Here is a 17,504-nt window from a genome sequence, read left to right on the forward strand (position 1 = left end):
AGAGAGAGAAAGAGAGAGAGAGAGGGAGGGAGAAGGAAGAAAGGAAGGGAGGGAGGGAGGGAGGAAAAGAAAGTCTGAACTATGGGTGTGAGGTGATACCAGGGAGAGAAAGGAGAATGGGTCAAGGAAATAGAATCAACCAGACTGGGCAGTTTGATGGGTAGGAGGGGTGACAGAGAGGGAGGGTCAGGGTCAAATCCTCAGATGCTAGCTATATGACTTTAGGGGAGACCTATGGCATTCTAAGTTAAGAGCTCTCTCTTCCCAGTTTCTCTTCCCAGTTTCTTCATTTGCCAAATGAGTAGATTGGCCTCTATGACCTCCAAGGATCTTTCTAGTTTTAAGTCAACCTCAGATCCAAAAGCAAGTTAGCTTTTAGCTTGCAAAGAAGTTAAGCTTTAGCTTACCTTCTGTGCAGTAACAAAATGCCATTGAATATACCCACACAGAGAATTCATATCAGGGGTCTAGTGTTGATCATTTATTTTTTGTTATTTTCTTCCTTTAAAAAAACCTCGCAAACCAACCTCCATGAAGATGGGAGAAAGGGGAAAAAAGGCGCAGACAGAAGGAAACCCGCATCACCAAAGTAAAGTATGAAATTAATTGCCTCTCTTGAAATAGTTACCACTGTTATCAGAAGTCCATGCCTAAGGTCGATTAGACATACATACATGTGGTCATGTCTTAAAATCCAGCTTCTACCGGGGTTTGTGTATCCTGCAAAGCCTTTGGGAGCCCACAGTTATCTGTGACGTGATCGGCATTAAAGTGTGACTTCAGCACAAGCAATATTGGAAGGAGGGAATGGGAAAAGTCAGAGCTTTGAGGTGGAACAGCATGAAATTGGGGGAATTCAGGTTGGGCTCGGTCATTACTAGGCAAGGTAATATGGTCAATCCAAGGGGCCAAGCTTTGGAATAGTGATGCTATGGAAAGAGAAAAGATCATGCAGGGAAATTTGTCCTACATCAGGAGTCAGAAATCCTAGGCTTAAATCTCAGCTCTCCTCTTTGCTACCTATATGACCCTGGGTAAGTCACTTCAATTTCTTGGGTCTTGAGTTGCCTTATCTGTAAAATAATAGGATTTGGGGGGCAGCTAGGTAATACAGTGGATAGAGAACCAGGCCTGGAGTCGGAAAGACCTAGGTTTAAATCTGGCCTCAGATACTTTCTAGTTGTGTGACATGGGGCAAATCACTTAACCCAGATTGTCTAGCCCTTACTGCTCTTCTGTCTTAGAATTGCTACTAAGAGAGAAAATAGAAGTTTTAAAAAATGACATTAGTAGATTGGAGTAGATGACCTTTAATAAGTACCTTCCCAGCTCTTGGTCAGTGACGCTATGCCCCCATGATATCAAATTCAGTCTAGTTCTGCTTATCAGAATTTTTCCTTCTAATCTCTCTCCTTGTGCTAGTATAGTGTTAAGTACCTACCATGTCCCAAGTACTATGCTAAACACATTACATTTCCCCTTTTTTGGCCAACTTTGCCAATCTGATGGATGGGAAGTTAAAGAGAAAAAAATGACCCAAGTAAGCTAAAAAAAAAAAAAGAGTTTCAAGCAGGAGCTGAATTTTTCTTTTTTCTTTTTCTGGACAGTGCTGCAAGTATAAGTTCAGAAGACAGTTTGGACTTCGGTCTTGAGGAAATAGACTACGAATTGGTAACCAAATGATATTTTCTTGATTTACTTAAATACTTGTTCATTGGAAAAATCATGGTCATGGTCACATGTCTTCCCTTAGAATCTTGCCTTTTATCAATTTCAAACATTTTGTTTACTTTCCTGACCAAATTACCATTTGACTACTCTTTTCAGAATCCAGCCTCTTTTTCACATGACTTTCCACCTCTGCCCCACCACCCTTGTACCCCTCTGGCATCACTCCTTCACCTTGGTTTCCTCCCTCCATGTTTTTTTGATCACCCATCAAGGACTATGTTTCTTCACTCTGTGACATCGTTTTAAACTAAAAAAAAAAATCCGCCTGAAGTTAAGTGTGTGCCTTCTGGGATGGGCCTTGAAAGAAGAGCTCCCCAGCTTTCTTCTCTAGGCACATCACCACATCTTTTAAAAATTGATTAGGAACCAGAGCTCTACTTCAAAGAACCAGAGGAGTTACTTCGTGTCCTCACTGAGTTGGAAGAGCAGAATCTTACTTTGGTACAATATTCCCAAGATGTTGATGAAACTCTGGAAGATGTATCAAGAAGAGAAAAAGCTATAGAAGATAAAGTGTAAGTCATCACACACAAGGAAGGTTTGGTCTCAAATTCTCATGTTCTTTTCTATCTGGGGTCTTGGGGTTTGTTGTTGTTGTTGTCGTTTTTTGTTTGTTTGCTTAATCTAATAGAGCTAGAAACTGGACCTATGATTTCATCCCTATATGGAACTCCCAGAAGAGAAAGCCCCCTCTACCAATGCAAGGTGGCACCATCTCTAACTTACAGTGTTCCAAAGTGGCCGAGGGCCCTCAGGACTTGAGTGGTTCAGCCAAGGCCACCATCGTGTGTGTCAGAGGGAAGACTTGAACCCTCATCACTAGCCATAACGCCCCAGTGCGCCTCTATGTTGTACCTAAGTTGCATATAATAATTATAATGGTCATCTGCAAAGATTGAAACTGTTGGGGTGGGGGAACTGTCCATAGATGTCACTAAGTGATTTTTCTCCTTTTAAAAAAAATTCTTTGTTATAAGAGAAGGCTCTCTGGCGGGCAAAGGGGGCAAATCTAGATGATGTAAGAACAAAATGTAGCAATAAAAATGTATTTTGGGGGTGGGGAGAAAGTTAGTGAAGGTCTTGGGAAGAAGGAACTAGTCAGGATTTCTCTGATGAAGGGGAAAGACATTGTGTGGCGATCTGATGTAATCACTTAGAAAATGTGCCTTCTTCCTGGAATATGGTGACAGACAGCTTGTCCATACTTAAAACGAACCCACCAATTGCTACCAACATCTTCTGGTTTGTGTTGGAAAGAATGGGGACCCCAGAAGTCCTGGGTAGGAAGGGGAAGGCCTTGAGAGTCCCAGTGGTGCTCTCTCCGTTATTTCTTCCTATGAAAGATTAGAACTTCACCAATTCACCAAGAAGGCTGTCGGTGCTATCCAACAAGATATCGTGGACTCCAGCTTCAGAGATATGGGAGACACCTGGGTCTGGCTGAGTTTGGGAAACCTTACTCAACTCAACAATCCGTTCATAAACTATACATTAGGGTCCAGCTATTTCTCAATCTAGTTAATCCTATCCATTTTCTTTAGTTCTTCTTGGGTTGTGGGTGACAGGTTCCAATTTTGCCCCCCCCCCCCCCGATTCTGGGAATTTGACCTAGTAAAGTTCTTTGTTCACTGACTACACTATTTTTTTTCTTCTTTTGTAATAGGAATAGCAATATAGAGATTCTAATGGAACAAAAAGAAATCCTTAAGGGTTTCTGTGCTCGAGAAGAAGAAAAAGCAGCAGAATTGGAATTAAGGTCACGGCTATTTAATTTTGGAGAGTTTAACTCAGAAATTCAGGTAATGACTTAAGCTAATAAATAGCTTAGCTTTTAATTCCTGTATATACACAATCACAAGAGAGTTGGTATAAAAGCTTGGCGTCAAAAGACTTGGTTTCAAATATTACCTGTGTAGCCATGAAAATGTTACCTAACTTCCTTGGGCCTCAGTTTACTCAGCTGTAAAATGAGAGGGTTGGGCTAAGTGACCTTTGAGGCACTTTCCATCTCATCTGAGAGTTCCCAATGGGAATGAAATCATACGTCTATGATCCCATAGCAATGTGGGGTTTAAGGAACCACCAAATCTACCTTCGATAAAAGACAAGGAAAACAATTTTGTGTTTTAAAGTTTTCCAGTACAGTCTAGATCAGTGGTTCCCAAACTTTTTTGGCCTACCGCCCCCTTTCCAGAAAAAATATTACTTAGCCCCCTGGAAATTATGAAACTATTTATTGAACTCAGAATAGAATGTAATACAAAAAAAATGTGGCCATCACCACCTCCCTGGATCACTGCAGCACCCACCAGGGGGCGATGGTGTCCACTTTGGGAATCATTGGCCTAGATAATCACAAGAGAGCTGGTTATAATTCTATAGCACTAACATGTTTGCGGGTCCACTTACATGGGTTCCTTGAACAGAATCTAACTAATTAGGAGAATGTCTTTCATTGAAGGTTTTTTCCTATGGAATTTCATTTCCGAGAGTGCTTAAGGTGGGGTCCATGAACTTATTCTTTTTTAAAATAAACTATTTTGATGTAATTGTATTTTACTATAATTGGTTTCCTTTTATGTCTTGTCTTTTATGCATTTAAAAACATTATTCTGAGAAGGATTCTATAGGCTTCACCAGCCTGCCTGAGGGGTCCATGACACAAAGAAATTCAGAAGCTCTACATTTAATCAGATGGTATTTGGCAGCTTTGAATGGGACATTGGTTTTCAGACCTATAATTATAGGTAATTTTACTTTCCTTGATAAAGCCATCAAAAGGAAAGTGATTCCTGTTCTTTCCCTCCCCTCCTCCCAACCTCCTCCCATAAACAATGCGCAATTGCACTGGGTTTTACATGTGTCATTGATCAAGACCTATTTCCATTGATTGACTTATTTTCATCCAATTCAAGTAAGGAAATATTTTCTTAAAACATGCACATATATAAATGGGAGTCACCTGTGGTACGGGATGGAACAGGGATAGATTTGGAGATAGAGGACCCAGGGTTCTCATTTTCTAGCATGGCCTCTCAGTCCTTGTGTGACTTTGAATCACTTTTCTGTGACTCAGTTTCCCCATCTGCCATAGGAGGATATTGAACTAGATGAGCTCCAAGGTTCCCTGGGATTCTAAAATCCCCTGATCTGCTGCAGGTGCTGTTTTGAGTCTACAAAAATACACAGTACTTACACAGGACACAGTACTTAGCACAGTGCCTGGCACTTAGAAAGCTTTTGACAAAAATCTAACTGACTGACACAAATCCTACCTCTCACAGTCTTCTGGGGATAGCTAGAAGAGGAGGAGAAAATATGCATTGAAAGTGTTTGGAAAATCTCGGAGTAAGGGGGAAATCTTCATCAAGTCTTACATCATGAGAGGGGAAGGAAAGTGATCCCTACCACCCACCATCCGTGGTACCATCACAGTGAAGCTCTCTCTCATTGCAGCACTCATACATGCATCTCCTGCAAGTGCAGACTAGGAACGGGAAGGAATTCATTCTAGATTTGCCCCCTGTATCCATCCCCCCCTTTGCCCGCCAGAGATCCTTCTCTTATAACAAAGAATTTTTTTAAAAAGGAGAAAAAGCATTTAGTGACACCTATCAACACACTGAAAAAAAAATGCAGATATTACACACAATCTCTCACAACAATGGACAGCTCTCCCCAGCCTCAACCTCTGCAAAGGACCATTATAATTATTATTTATAATATTATATTATATATTATAACAACAACTTGGGTACAACACAAAGAGGCACTAGAGTGTTAATGGCTAGTGATGAGGGTTCAAGTCTTTCCTCTGACACACATTCTGGTGGTCTTGGCTGGACTACACACACACCACTGCTAAGTAGACATACATCCAGAAGGGTGCTGGTGTGCTGCTGCTCATTTTTGATGGCATTTTTTCCTTCTGTCTTAGTATCAATTCTAAGACAAAAAAGTGGCAAAGGGTAAACAACTGGGGTTAAGTGACTTGCCCAGGGTCACACAACTAGAAAGTATGAGGTCAAATTTGAACCTAGTTCCTCCCGGCTCCATGCCTGGTACTCTATCCACTGTGCTCCCCCATGGCATTTTTAATGGAACCTGAATTTATAGCCAGACAGGCTGCCCACTGAGGAGAGAATGAGGCTCTCCTTAATCCATTAGTTAGTCTGGTTCAAGGAGAAGGAGCAAAATAGTTGAAAGAGACTCCTTTTCCTTTCATTAATTTTTAACAAGCACATGTTAAGCGCCTGCCATGTGTAGAGTACTGTCCTACCTAGTAGGCATATGAAGATGAAAACAAAAATAGCATTTTCCCTGACCTCAACATTCACCCACATTCTGCTGGGGGTGGTTAGAGGAGGCACAGAAAAGATGGTTCTTGAGTCAAGCCTTGAAGGAAGGAGGTAAGAATTCTGAAAAGTGAAGAGCAGAAGAGGTTTATTCTGCCATGGGTGATGGTTTGAGCAACTACATAGAGGTGGGAGATTACATGTTAAGTGCTGGTAGTGAAAGTTCAGTTTGGCTAGAAATGGAGTGGATCTAAAAGGAAGTAATATGAAATATGGCTAGAATGGTGCCCAATTGGGGAAGACCTTACATGCTAAGCTAAGGCTGAACTTTATGCAATTCGCAATAGGGCGCCACTTAAAAGTTCCTTTGATTCAATTAGACCTAGCCATTAAGTAAATTCTACATCTGTATAAATAATGGAATGGAGGAAGAGGCTAGAGACAGAGACCTGAAATTGGAAGGTTATGATGTTAGTCCAAGCAAGAAGCGACAAACAGGGTAAGGGCAGTTTGAATGGACAGATAGGATTTGGCAGCTGATAAGATGGAAAGAGGAAAAAGTGAGAGGTTCTAAGACTCCAACCTGGATGGCTAGGAGGATCTTAGGGCCATCAGTAGAAATAGGGAAGCTGGAAAGAGTCTTGTTTAGAGGAAGATGAGTTTAATTTTGGACACGATTTAAAAGTTTGAGGTGTTGTCAGGCAAGTATTTGTCTAACAAGTAGTTGAGGGTGCAGAACCGGCATTCAAAGGAGACATTGGGGTTAGTTAGGCAGATAGAGAGGCTTGGGGGTCACCTGTATAGAAATGATCATTGAACTGAGCCCTGAGGTCGAGGCCCCCAAATGAAAGAGCATGAAGAGAGAAGAAAGAGGAGAAAGGCCAGATTCCCCAATCATGTGGGGTAGGGTGGAGTTGAAATTTACTTTTTAAAAATCCTTATAATCGTGGTTGTAAGCCCCAAATTTTCCACTCCCCAAACTTCCTTTCATATCCCCTCTTATGGTTCCAGACTACTCAGATAGAGGCTCTCACAATATATTGGAACGAGAACTTGTTTTGAAATTAGAGGTTTTTCAAAATCTGAGTAAAGTTTTCCACTTTACCCAAAGAACTTTATCCAGGGAAGGTCATACCCTGGAATCAGAGCATCTTGGTTCAATAATTTTTGTTCAAAATACTCTTCAGTTGTTGACATCTTTTTTACTTTTCAAGTCATATTTGAAAACAACCCAACTTGTTACCCTAGAAATCACATGCTTTGAATTACAAAACTGATTAAAGTCCATTTCTACAAGTTAAGGATGTCCACAAATATTTTATGCTGAAATTTCATGGTATTAAACCCAACAACTTCAACTGAATCCCGTAAGATCGATGGATCAAGCACCTACTTTGTGCCAGGTAACATGTTAGTCCTTAAGTATGCAAAGACAAAACGCCACAGCCTCTGCCCTCCTCTGACTGCATCCCAACGGGGAAGCCAGCACTCCCGAAGGCACTCCCGCCATCTGACCTGTATTTAGTCATGATAGTGTGATGTTACGATGATCTTTATGCTTTCTGTTGCCCCTCTGCAAATGTAGGAAAGACTGATAGAATCCCTAAGTAAAAAAGTCAACCAAGTGTACAAGGTCTGCATCGGAGAGGTGGATGTGGCCAACCTCAACCCAGTCCAAAAGCTGGTCAAAGTCGAGTCTCGACTGGTGGAGCTGAGTGACCTGATCGACACCGTTCCTAGAGATGTCATCGAAGTCATCGAAAAGGCGAAGCAGAGAGAAAGACGACAAAAGTACAGTCTATGTCTTTTGCATTCGAAACCAGTAGCCTTGTTAGTGATTGTGTTTCTGCAGTTTGGGGAGGCTGGGCTTAAACACAGAGATGGCCAGAGCCATCCATCCACTGCTTCCGAATTCACTCCTACGCCTTTCGCATGACTTGGGAGTGGGTGACTTTATGTTTGGATGGGAGGGCAGGCTCTGGCAGGTCCTGACCCACCAGCATTGAAGGACCGTGTATCATGTGCCGGGCGTGCTTTGGAGCACGGCCCTCGACGGGACCTTATGACTGCTGCCCCAAGATCAGGCCTGATCTTGGAAACGTTCATCTCCAGGTTAACCAGAAGCTGGGGAATTTGGGAATCACGGCAGCTTCCAAAACCAATTTTTTAAGACATTGAAGAGTGGCAAACTATGTCAGCGAAGGGAAACAACAAATCCTTAAAATAACTGACACATTAAAGTACTTGTTAGTAAAATATTCTTTGGGCAGAATTCCCGAGATCATTATAGGAAATAGGAGGCTGGACTTGAAGGCAGGAAAACCTAAATCTAAAATTAATGACTTGCCCAGGGTCATACCGCTAGAATGTGTTTGAGACCACACTTGACCTCCCGTCTGTGGGCCCAGCTCTCAATGCTAAGCCAGGTAGCCATCCCCTATAGCACTTCATTCTTGATAAATGCCATATACCTAAGTGGCCCCCAATGCTGCTCTCCCTTCTTATTCCTCACAATGATTGCTTAGTACCCCACTTCACAGCAGACAGCCCTCTTTCCCCTTCCCTTAGAGAGGCGCTATCCCAGGAGTCCCAACAAACCTAACCTAGCCAGGTACAAAAAGTGCCCGACAAAATAACCACCAAACTGACATTCATTTTCCTCAGTTCCAAAAAAAAACCATCTATTCAGAAGACAAAAATGTGCTCTTTGTACCTATGCCTTTCTTTGAAACACTCACTTCTAGTTGCTAAGAAATAAAATGTTCATGAGTTTTTACTTGGGTAAGTGGTCGACCGATGTGTCTTCTTTCACAATATGCTGGACTTGGAAATACATCCTGCATGATAGCACATTATGACCTCTAATGTATAACACGTATTGCCTATCATCTCACGGAAGGGTCAACGTGTCCAACGATTAGTAAAAATTGTTATCAATGAAAAGAACTCGCCCCAATGTTATATAACATTTTGTTCTAGTTATTTCTTTCATTTCAAATCTTTTTCCTTTTTTGGCATTACTGTTGTCATTTCTTAGGGTACAAAGTTTCATTAATCTCATGCCACAACTTGTTTAGCCAGATACAGGGGCTATTTCAGTTTTCTGCTTTTAGATTCTCTGGGAAAAGGTCAATCTGGTGCTTTTCCAAATGGTGAAAAAATAACATCTTCCTATATAACAGAAACAAAATTTACTCTTGGCAGTCTTAAGCGTTTTTATGGCACTTTAGTTACAAGAACTTTTTTCCCCTCTCACAACAGAATGCGTGAAGAGAAATTGAAAGAAAAACAAAGAAGTCAGGAAGAAAAAATAAGACTTGCCTTAGAAAGAGCAGTGTCAAGACCAAAGAAAAAGGTTTGTGCTTTGTTGTCAACAAGAATAGCTTCAACACTCATTACTGAAGTTTTTTCCATTAAGGAGAAAAAGACATGTTTTGAAGATGCATGTCCTAGCTTTACTATTACTAGCTCTGTAACCTGCAGCAAATATAGAAGGCAACTGAGTCTTAGAGGGATCTAATATCTGCAAAATAGACATAATTCTTATATAATCATGCTTGCTCTGGCAGCACAAATACTAAAACTGAAATGATACAGACAATTAGCATGTACCCTGTGAAAGAATGATATGCAAATCCTTGAAGTGATTCATATTGTTGGGAGGGAAAGGATTTGGAACTCAAAACTTTAAAAAAAATGAATGTCAAAAAAACCTCCAGTACTTGTAACCTTACGTGATTATGAGTCAAGTAGGTAAACACACTTTATAATTTTGGTAATTAATATCTTTTAAAAGTCTGTTTTTGGGGAGCAGGTGGGTAGCTCAGTGGATTGAGAGCCAGGCCTAGAGATGGGAAGTCCTAGGTTCAAATCTGGCCTCAGATTTCCCAGCTGTGTGACCCTGGGCAAGTCACTTAACCCCCAATGCCTAGCCCCCTTCCCACTCTTGTGCCTTGGAGCCAATACACAGTATTGATTCCAAGATGGAAGGTAAGGGTTTTAAAAAAAAAAAAGTCTGTTTTTGGAATGGCAGGTGTTATTAAAATTATTTTATATTATATAAACAAGAGGAGAATTATGGACAGAAACATTAAATTTTTTTTTCTTTGCTGCAGACGGGAAGGAGACTTGTTTTTCGTTCACAACCTCTTGCGGATATCAAACAAGAAATACTCTTTGTCGATGACACAAAATCAAAAGTATTTGAGGATCAGTATTTTTTTACTTAAACAAAGTCAGTCAGACACATAGCTTAATTTTCAGGTAAAAGCCTAAAAATTATTTATTTTTTGTTAAGTTTCAAGTTTTCTTTTAGAACAGAATTTTTGTTTTCAAGAATGAATGTCATTCAGATTTTTATCTCCAAATTCCAACAAACCAAATCTTTCCAGAACCTTTTAATTATTGTTAACACATATGCATCAGAGGATGGGGATTTAAGAAAACAAAAACCAAAACCAGAGAAAGTAATTTGTACCACTATATGGGTATTTCTAAAAGGCTAGTGGTTTGCTTAAATGAGGTCTTCTATCCTGATTACAACCATTATAAAGTGTACAAAAGTGCTTGGTTCTGAAGGAACAAGCCTCAGGATGCATTTAAATTTCCTCAGCTAAGCATAAAGGCCTTGAGAACAGAAGTCTAAACAGAAGCATCCTGTTTTCTGAATATGCCCTGACTCTACTCATCTGGGCCACAAAACTATTAAAATGTGTATATACTTTAGGTTAGGCTGGTTATTACAATTAAGCAATTTTAAAAGCAAAAATGTTGAGAAACAGATTCACTTTTAAATATGAAATCAAAAGAAAGACTTCCAAAAGTCAAAATTTGCAGAGAAGTAGCTGCATAATTACAACCTCTCTTCCTGAAATTGCAAATATTATTTCACCTTTACAAAAAAATTCCCCAAAAGGGGGTTAAGTCAATCCTTTTTTTCCCTTTGAACATGGAAAATATATAAATACTTCTTTAAGAGAAGGCAGTTTTTCTTATACCATTAGCTCTAAAATTACGTTTCCTAAGTTTTGAGTTTTTGTTCTGAATTTGAAAAAAAATGAAAATACCTTCAACTCACAAAAGTTCATGGAGAACAAGTTATAGATCTAAAGACCAATACAAACTGAAAAACAAACAAATCTTTATTTTCTAGAAATATACAAAAAAAGCCCCTCCCCTCCCCCCAAAAGATGCTATTCTCTCATTTCCCCATCTTCTTCCTCTTCTTCAACACCTCTGATGTAAAGGACATTATTGCACCTGTAAATAGAATTAGCATTAATTTTGTTGCTTTGAGTAGGAAAGCCACAGCATTTACTATGGTGGCTGCAAATGAGTTTTATACTACATTTTTAGATAGATAGATAGATAGATAGATAGATAGATAGATAGATAGATAGATAGATAGATAGATAGATAGATAGATAGAGAGATAGATAGATAGATAGATAAATAGATAGCAGAATGTTAAGTTTGGAATACCTTTTTAGTATTTCCAAACTGCTTTCATGTTGAGGCTATTAGCTATTGGGAATGTGATACTGATTTTCATTGTATAATGAACATAGCAACTCTACTATGCTGGCAAGAAAAGATATACTTTGTAACTATTCAGGAGAAAAGTAGGGAAATGGAATTTGGAGAATTGAAAACTAATTATTTGGTATAACTTAATTTTGTCAACTTGTATATGCTAATCAAAACTCCTAGAATTTATGAATATTGAAATAAGTATCTAGCTAAGGCCCAGACTGCTTGATTTCAATAAAAAGAAAATCATGAAAATACACATTATTTTAAAAGATTTAAATCCTTTCTTTGACTATTAATCTAACAATTTTAAGAACTTCCTTTTTGTAGAGTACTGTTATATAGTGATGTTAAAAGAAAAAAAAACGGTGGAGGAATTTGGAAACTGATGCATCAATAGTTTGTATAAATAGACATTTCTATGTTTGTGGAAATCTATTACACTGTTGCTCTGACTTACCTTATTAAAACTTCGCCAAGGTGTCCAGACAATGCCCCATCTATGTATTCTTCTGTATTTGCAAGCTTTTAAACAAAAAGAAAATGAATCAGCAGAAGTGAAACAAGGGAAAAATTGTATCAACCAACTAAATCTGAAGGGTTAACTAATATATTGAGACCATTCTCTGGTAACAATACAAATCTATCCACAAATGATTAACAACAAAAAAGTTTAATAACATTAAAAACAACTAAGTTACAGTACTACAGCCATATGCTCAGCCAAGCAAGATACAGAAAATTGTCACATAATAGTTTCCTTCAAAATGGTTATCTTAAATGCAATTTTTTTTTTTTAAACTTGGGATTCTGCATTATTTCCCTTTCTGGTAGACTTGAAAATTTAAGGATAGAAAGCAATCAACTTATAATTCATAGTGATCCAAGTTCATCTGTAAATCACTTGTTAGTTGTAAAGTGAATAGTTTATAATTCCAAAGAAACAATGTTCTGAATAGTGGTTGAGTTCCTGAGCTAGACCATCAAAATTCAATGAACATAGTGGAAATAAGATATTGATGTGATAGTAGTGATTAAAAAAAAACTAAATCATTAAAAAAATTATCTTGTTTAAAGAAAAGTATGTTAGAAGCACTTGGACAGAGACTTTTTGTAGTGATACTAAGGAGGACTTGAAGGCAGAGCATTTCAAGTGCTTTAGAAGTCTCTTAAAAGTTCTAAATGAACCAAGTATTGGTTCCAAGGCAGAAGAGTGGTAAGCAATTGCAGCTAAGTGACTTATCCAGTCACAGAGTTGGGAGGTGTCTGAGGCCACATTTGAATCCAGGAATCTAGGCCTGGCTCTCAATCCACTGAGCCAACTAGCTGCCCCATTAAATTTAATTTCCAAAATGCTTAGCTTTCCTTTTCTTGAATTCAAGTGCATCACTCTCACTGGTCCCTTGCTCTCTGGTCATTATTATTATTCTTTGGCTGACAATTGGAACAAAGAGCAAATGGAACAAGAACATTCTTCTGTCAAATGGAAAAAAGCTCAGAGAGAAATAGAAAGTTTGTAAAGAGGATCAGGACCAGGAGAGTGCAAACTCTTGAAGATAAAGGCCTGACTTTTCTGGTCTTTGTTTTCCCAGACCTTAGTACAATGCTCTGGGCATAGTAGACACTTAATTGTGTAAAAAGAGACCATCTGAAATAGAACTGAAATATACAAAGTGAAAAGACAGGAAAAGTACAGATTTCTCCCAGTTCCTTCATGGAAGACAACTGGACCATTCTCTGGTGAAAGGGATGAAGTATGAGGGTAGCTGAGTTAGAGAAGCAAGAATTTATAAGAACTGGATATTTATAAATCTGTTTTTCATAATTTGCTTTAGAGGTAAATATTATTTTGATCTCATATAGTGTGTGTGTGTGTGTGTGTGTACACACACACACACATACATGGAAGTATCATATAGTCTTTTTCTAAATTAATAGTATTTTATAAATGGAGGCAAGACTGGCAGCGTTTGTGCAGCCCACCAGGTGCAATAGTAATTCAGGAAAGACAACATTCTATTTTTTCTTTTCTGACATTATTTAGCTAAAACAAAGATTATTGTGCTGGAGAAAACCTTGCTGCTGATATCCTGGGGCACACGGTTCCAGGCATGTTTTCCTTTTCTTCATAGATGGAGGTGGGAAATCTAGGTTCTGGGATTGATCACTCTCGCTGCTTCCCAGAACTCTCGGTCATATAATCCACACTGGTTTGTGATAGAGTTGAGGAAAAGAGCCTATCATTTAGGTTTTGTTTCTTTTTTTAAACCCTTACCATGCCCACTTTAGAATAAACATTATATATTGGTTCCAATGGAGGAGAGTGGTAAGTCCTAGGCAAATAGGGTTAATTAATTGGCTTGAGCCACCCAAATGCCCTCTCATTTGTTTATTATTTCTATACCCAACAACAAAATCCTACTCCAAAGTCTCATTTCATGGTTCTATAAAAACTATCATAATAGGGGGCAGCTGGGTGGCTCAATGGATTGAGAGTCAGGCCCAGAGATAGGAGATCTTGGGTTCAAATTTGACCTCAGATACTTCCTAGCTGTGTGACCCTAGGCAAGTCACTTAACCCCTACTGCCTATCCCTTCTGCCTTAGAACCAAGATGAAAGGTAAGGGTTTAAAAAAAAAAACCAAACCAACACAAAACTATCATAATAAAACTTATACTGGCAGGTCCTACCAAGTTGGAAGAGGTAGGGGAAAAGCCTAACCTAATTTAGAGGCTTGTCTTTTGAAGTGTCAAGACCAGGTGATAACTATTTAAGGCATGAGTTAATCTTTTTTTTTGGAGGGTCACGGGCTTCTTTGGTGGTCTCAAAAAATATTTTAAAATGCAGAAAATAATTTTTTCCTTAAAGAAAATGTAATCATACATTTTTAACTGATTTAGAAAAAAGATATATTTTTTCTCCTACCTTCAAGCACTAACAAATATCAACTGTATTTCATAACACAACACTCTGAAGAAATAGCTGTGATAAATCTTTCTTGTTACCTTCTTCAATGTTGTGTCAACATTTTTATTCAAACTGAAAAACTCATGAAGCACTCAGTTAAAATTCTCCATGATACATTCAAATTTTTAATTCCTGTTTTCCTAACAGTAATTTTTCATTTTTCTAAAAAGTCATCCCTTTTAATGTCATTAGTTGCTTTTCCATTAGTTTAAAAAGAAAAGCTAAATAACTGTGAATCATAGAATAGTTAGATCACAGAAAATTCAAAGAAATAAATAATACAAAGGGAAGAGAGAGGGCATACAAAATAACTAAATAAATTACATTTTACTACCAACATGCCAGACAAATGTATTAGTAATTTTACTTTTATACCATAAACTGGCTCTTCATAGACTCTGACTGACTCTCTCTCTCTCTCTCTCTCTCTCTCTCTCTCTCTCTCTCTCTCTCACACACACACACACACACACACACACACACACACACACACACTCACACTCTCACACTGGAGTTAGCTTACTTGCATGTTCATGTAGCCATCCACAGATACCAGGTAACCTTTGTACTCCATTCCCCACTTAAGCTTCACCATCACTGGCTTTCCTGTCAGTCCATTCAGGAATGGCTTGGGATTGAGGGGTAAACTCTGTACAAAAAAAAAATAGTCTAGATGAGGTAATGGAAATAACAAATAGACTAAGAGGGAAAGAGTCACTAAGATAAGCTTTCATAGGATTTCAAGTGCTAGAAGGAAGATTTAGAGATCAGCCCAAAATTCTTTACAGATATGTCCATTAGTCCAATCCCCATTCTTTCCTAAATTACACCAGTATTCCCTAGTACCCAAACTATACCAAATCTTGCCACATTAAACCCCTTTAATTTTTGTTTTGCTGAAATAAAACTGGGTGATGTAGAAAAATTAACATTGGTTTAGTCAACAGAAGGAGCTTTAAAGAACAAAATTCACCGCATCACCTTACAGTGAAAGAAACCAAAGCCCAATTTGTCAGTGCTTAAGGGCAAGAATTGTTTTTTGCTTCTTTTGGTTTCCCCAGGGCTTAGCATAGTGCCTGGCCCATGACAAATGTTCACTGATTCACTTGCACAGAGTCCCACAGCTAATACAGGAACTAAACAGGGACTTGAATTCAGTATCTCTAAGACTAAGCTGCTTTTCCTACATTATGACAAGGTATTGTAGAATAGTATTAGTAAGAGACACACATAGAGTTGGTTTTTTGGAAAAGGCTATAATAAAGAACAAAATGGCCAAAAACTAAGGGAAAAGAAGAAAATGGTCTTTCTGTTTGTTTTGCAGATGAATAAACTGAGGCTTAGAAACCATTTGGAGTTTGAAGGGTGCAGAAATGAGAGTTCTCTAAAGTGACAGAGATTCCCTGATATTTGGATTTTTATTAAAAATAACAGCTTTTTTTTTTTTAAGTATCTTTGAGAGCCTCAAAACTCACGGCCTAAATCGGGCAGTTAGTTTGGGGTTCTCCTGGCTCTTAATCTATGCCTAGGGCTTGCTTTCCTGGGCCTGTTTCCCGGTCTGTAAACTCTAAAATATGCTCAGTTTTCCGCCGAGCCTTAGTTTCCCGCTCTGTAAAGTGAGATGGGTCATAGCAGAGTTTTGCTACGGCTGCAAGCCCAGAAGGCCGGCCGCCAGCTTGTCTCGCCAGCAGGATATCCCGAGCTCCCTCTCTTCCAGGGTTAAATTCTCTAGCTCCGCCTCGCCTACGCCACCCCCATACTTCTAAATGGCCACGTCCAGGAGGCTCTGAAGCTCAGAGCTAGGGCGAGACCAACTGCGGTCGGAGGGGGTTTGGGGCGGGGAAAACGGGACACAATTACAGGCCCTCGTCTCGCGAGCCTACGGGGGATGGGGGGGGTAGAGGGGAGAAAGGGCTGAACGAAGCCGCTCCCGCCCCCCAGAGCAAATGAATGGACAAGGCGGGAAGCGAGAACATGTGGCGACGCTCCTCCCGCCGTGACCACGGCCGCCGCCGCCGCCGCACTCCTTACCATCGTGACCTTCGAAGAGCGCCGTGAGCCGTCCGCCTCCGATTCTCCAGCCCCAACGTGAAGCGAGCCGCCGCCGCTCCTGCCTCCGCCTCCCTCACGCCGGCAATCGTACGGAAAGCGGAGAAATGGCTGCCGGCCGGGAGCTTGAACTTTCACCTCTCACCCCGGCTTTCTTGTCACTGCTTTCCCCCTCCGCTCTCCCGGATTGGCTAGAAGCAGGTGGGCGGTGATTGGATGCGAGATGGGGTGGAGCCAAGAGAAATTCGTCAGCACGCAGGCGCGAGTTACCCGTGGGCCTGTGCGCAATGCAGGGAATAGTTCTTTTTTGTCCTAAGTGCTTCAGTGTGACTGTCTTCACGGTTTTCAGAGACGGAGCTGAGATATTTACAGCTTTTCTCCTTCAAGTTATTTGGCCTTTTCTTTACTCTTAACCTGGAAGTGGGTCTTCAGGCCAGGCTCCGACGGCGCCCCGGAGCTTCTGAAGGAGAGGGGAGGCCGGTAGTACCTAGCAGGGCCCTGGGCTTCTTTTGTCCGCCTTTCTTGACGTGGCTTGTTTCGCTCCCTTCGAGTCAGAATTTGGAGCTTTTTCTAGGGCTGAATTCCCCGTCTCTGTCGGGTTTTCACAGGCATAGGATCATGTGGCAACAAATTTCTATGGAGCAATATCTCATTAGAATAACATTTGGTTTGATTATGTTGAAATATAATTTCTCGGAGTATATTTTTAAGTTATTTTAATTTCCACAACAACCCTGGGAGGAAGGTGCTATTCCCCCATTTTGCAGAGGAGGAAACTGAGGCAAACAGGTAAAGTGGGTTGGGTAGGGTCACACAGCTAGTAAGTATCAGAGGCCAAATTAGGCCCAGCTAATTACCCACGGCTCCACGTAACCTTTAATTCGACACTACAGGCTTCCTATTCTGGGATCAGGTATTACGGGATAGTAAAG

General features: G+C 40.0%; 2 protein-coding genes and 1 pseudogene across 2 annotated transcripts in view; 2 read left to right on the top strand and 1 right to left on the bottom strand.

The window, feature by feature from the left end:
- Positions 1-10,255, top strand: part of CCDC38 (coiled-coil domain containing 38) — a 44,598-nt gene extending 34,343 nt beyond the window's left edge. Inside the window, exons 11-17 of the mRNA XM_044679162.1 lie at positions 538-589; positions 1,608-1,671; positions 2,095-2,246; positions 3,395-3,530; positions 7,612-7,817; positions 9,288-9,381; positions 10,142-10,255. Coding sequence (XP_044535097.1) covers positions 538-589; positions 1,608-1,671; positions 2,095-2,246; positions 3,395-3,530; positions 7,612-7,817; positions 9,288-9,381; positions 10,142-10,255 — 818 coding nt within the window. The remainder of the gene's footprint in view (positions 1-537; positions 590-1,607; positions 1,672-2,094; positions 2,247-3,394; positions 3,531-7,611; positions 7,818-9,287; positions 9,382-10,141) is intronic.
- Positions 9,584-9,684, top strand: LOC123250785 (annotated as a pseudogene).
- A 946-nt stretch (positions 10,256-11,201) lies between the features above and the next one.
- SNRPF (small nuclear ribonucleoprotein polypeptide F) lies at positions 11,202-16,695 on the bottom strand. Its single transcript, XM_044678409.1, has 4 exons — positions 16,555-16,695; positions 15,047-15,172; positions 12,016-12,080; positions 11,202-11,285 (listed from the first exon to the last, which is right to left on the bottom strand). Exons 1-4 carry the CDS (start codon positions 16,555-16,557, stop codon positions 11,219-11,221), a joined length of 261 nt encoding a protein of 86 aa, XP_044534344.1. The 5' UTR covers positions 16,558-16,695; the 3' UTR covers positions 11,202-11,218.
- Positions 16,696-17,504: the final 809 nt, after the last annotated feature.

This window comes from Gracilinanus agilis, chromosome 5 (genome assembly GCF_016433145.1).
Source record: "Gracilinanus agilis isolate LMUSP501 chromosome 5, AgileGrace, whole genome shotgun sequence".
Taxonomy (NCBI): domain Eukaryota; kingdom Metazoa; phylum Chordata; class Mammalia; order Didelphimorphia; family Didelphidae; genus Gracilinanus; species Gracilinanus agilis.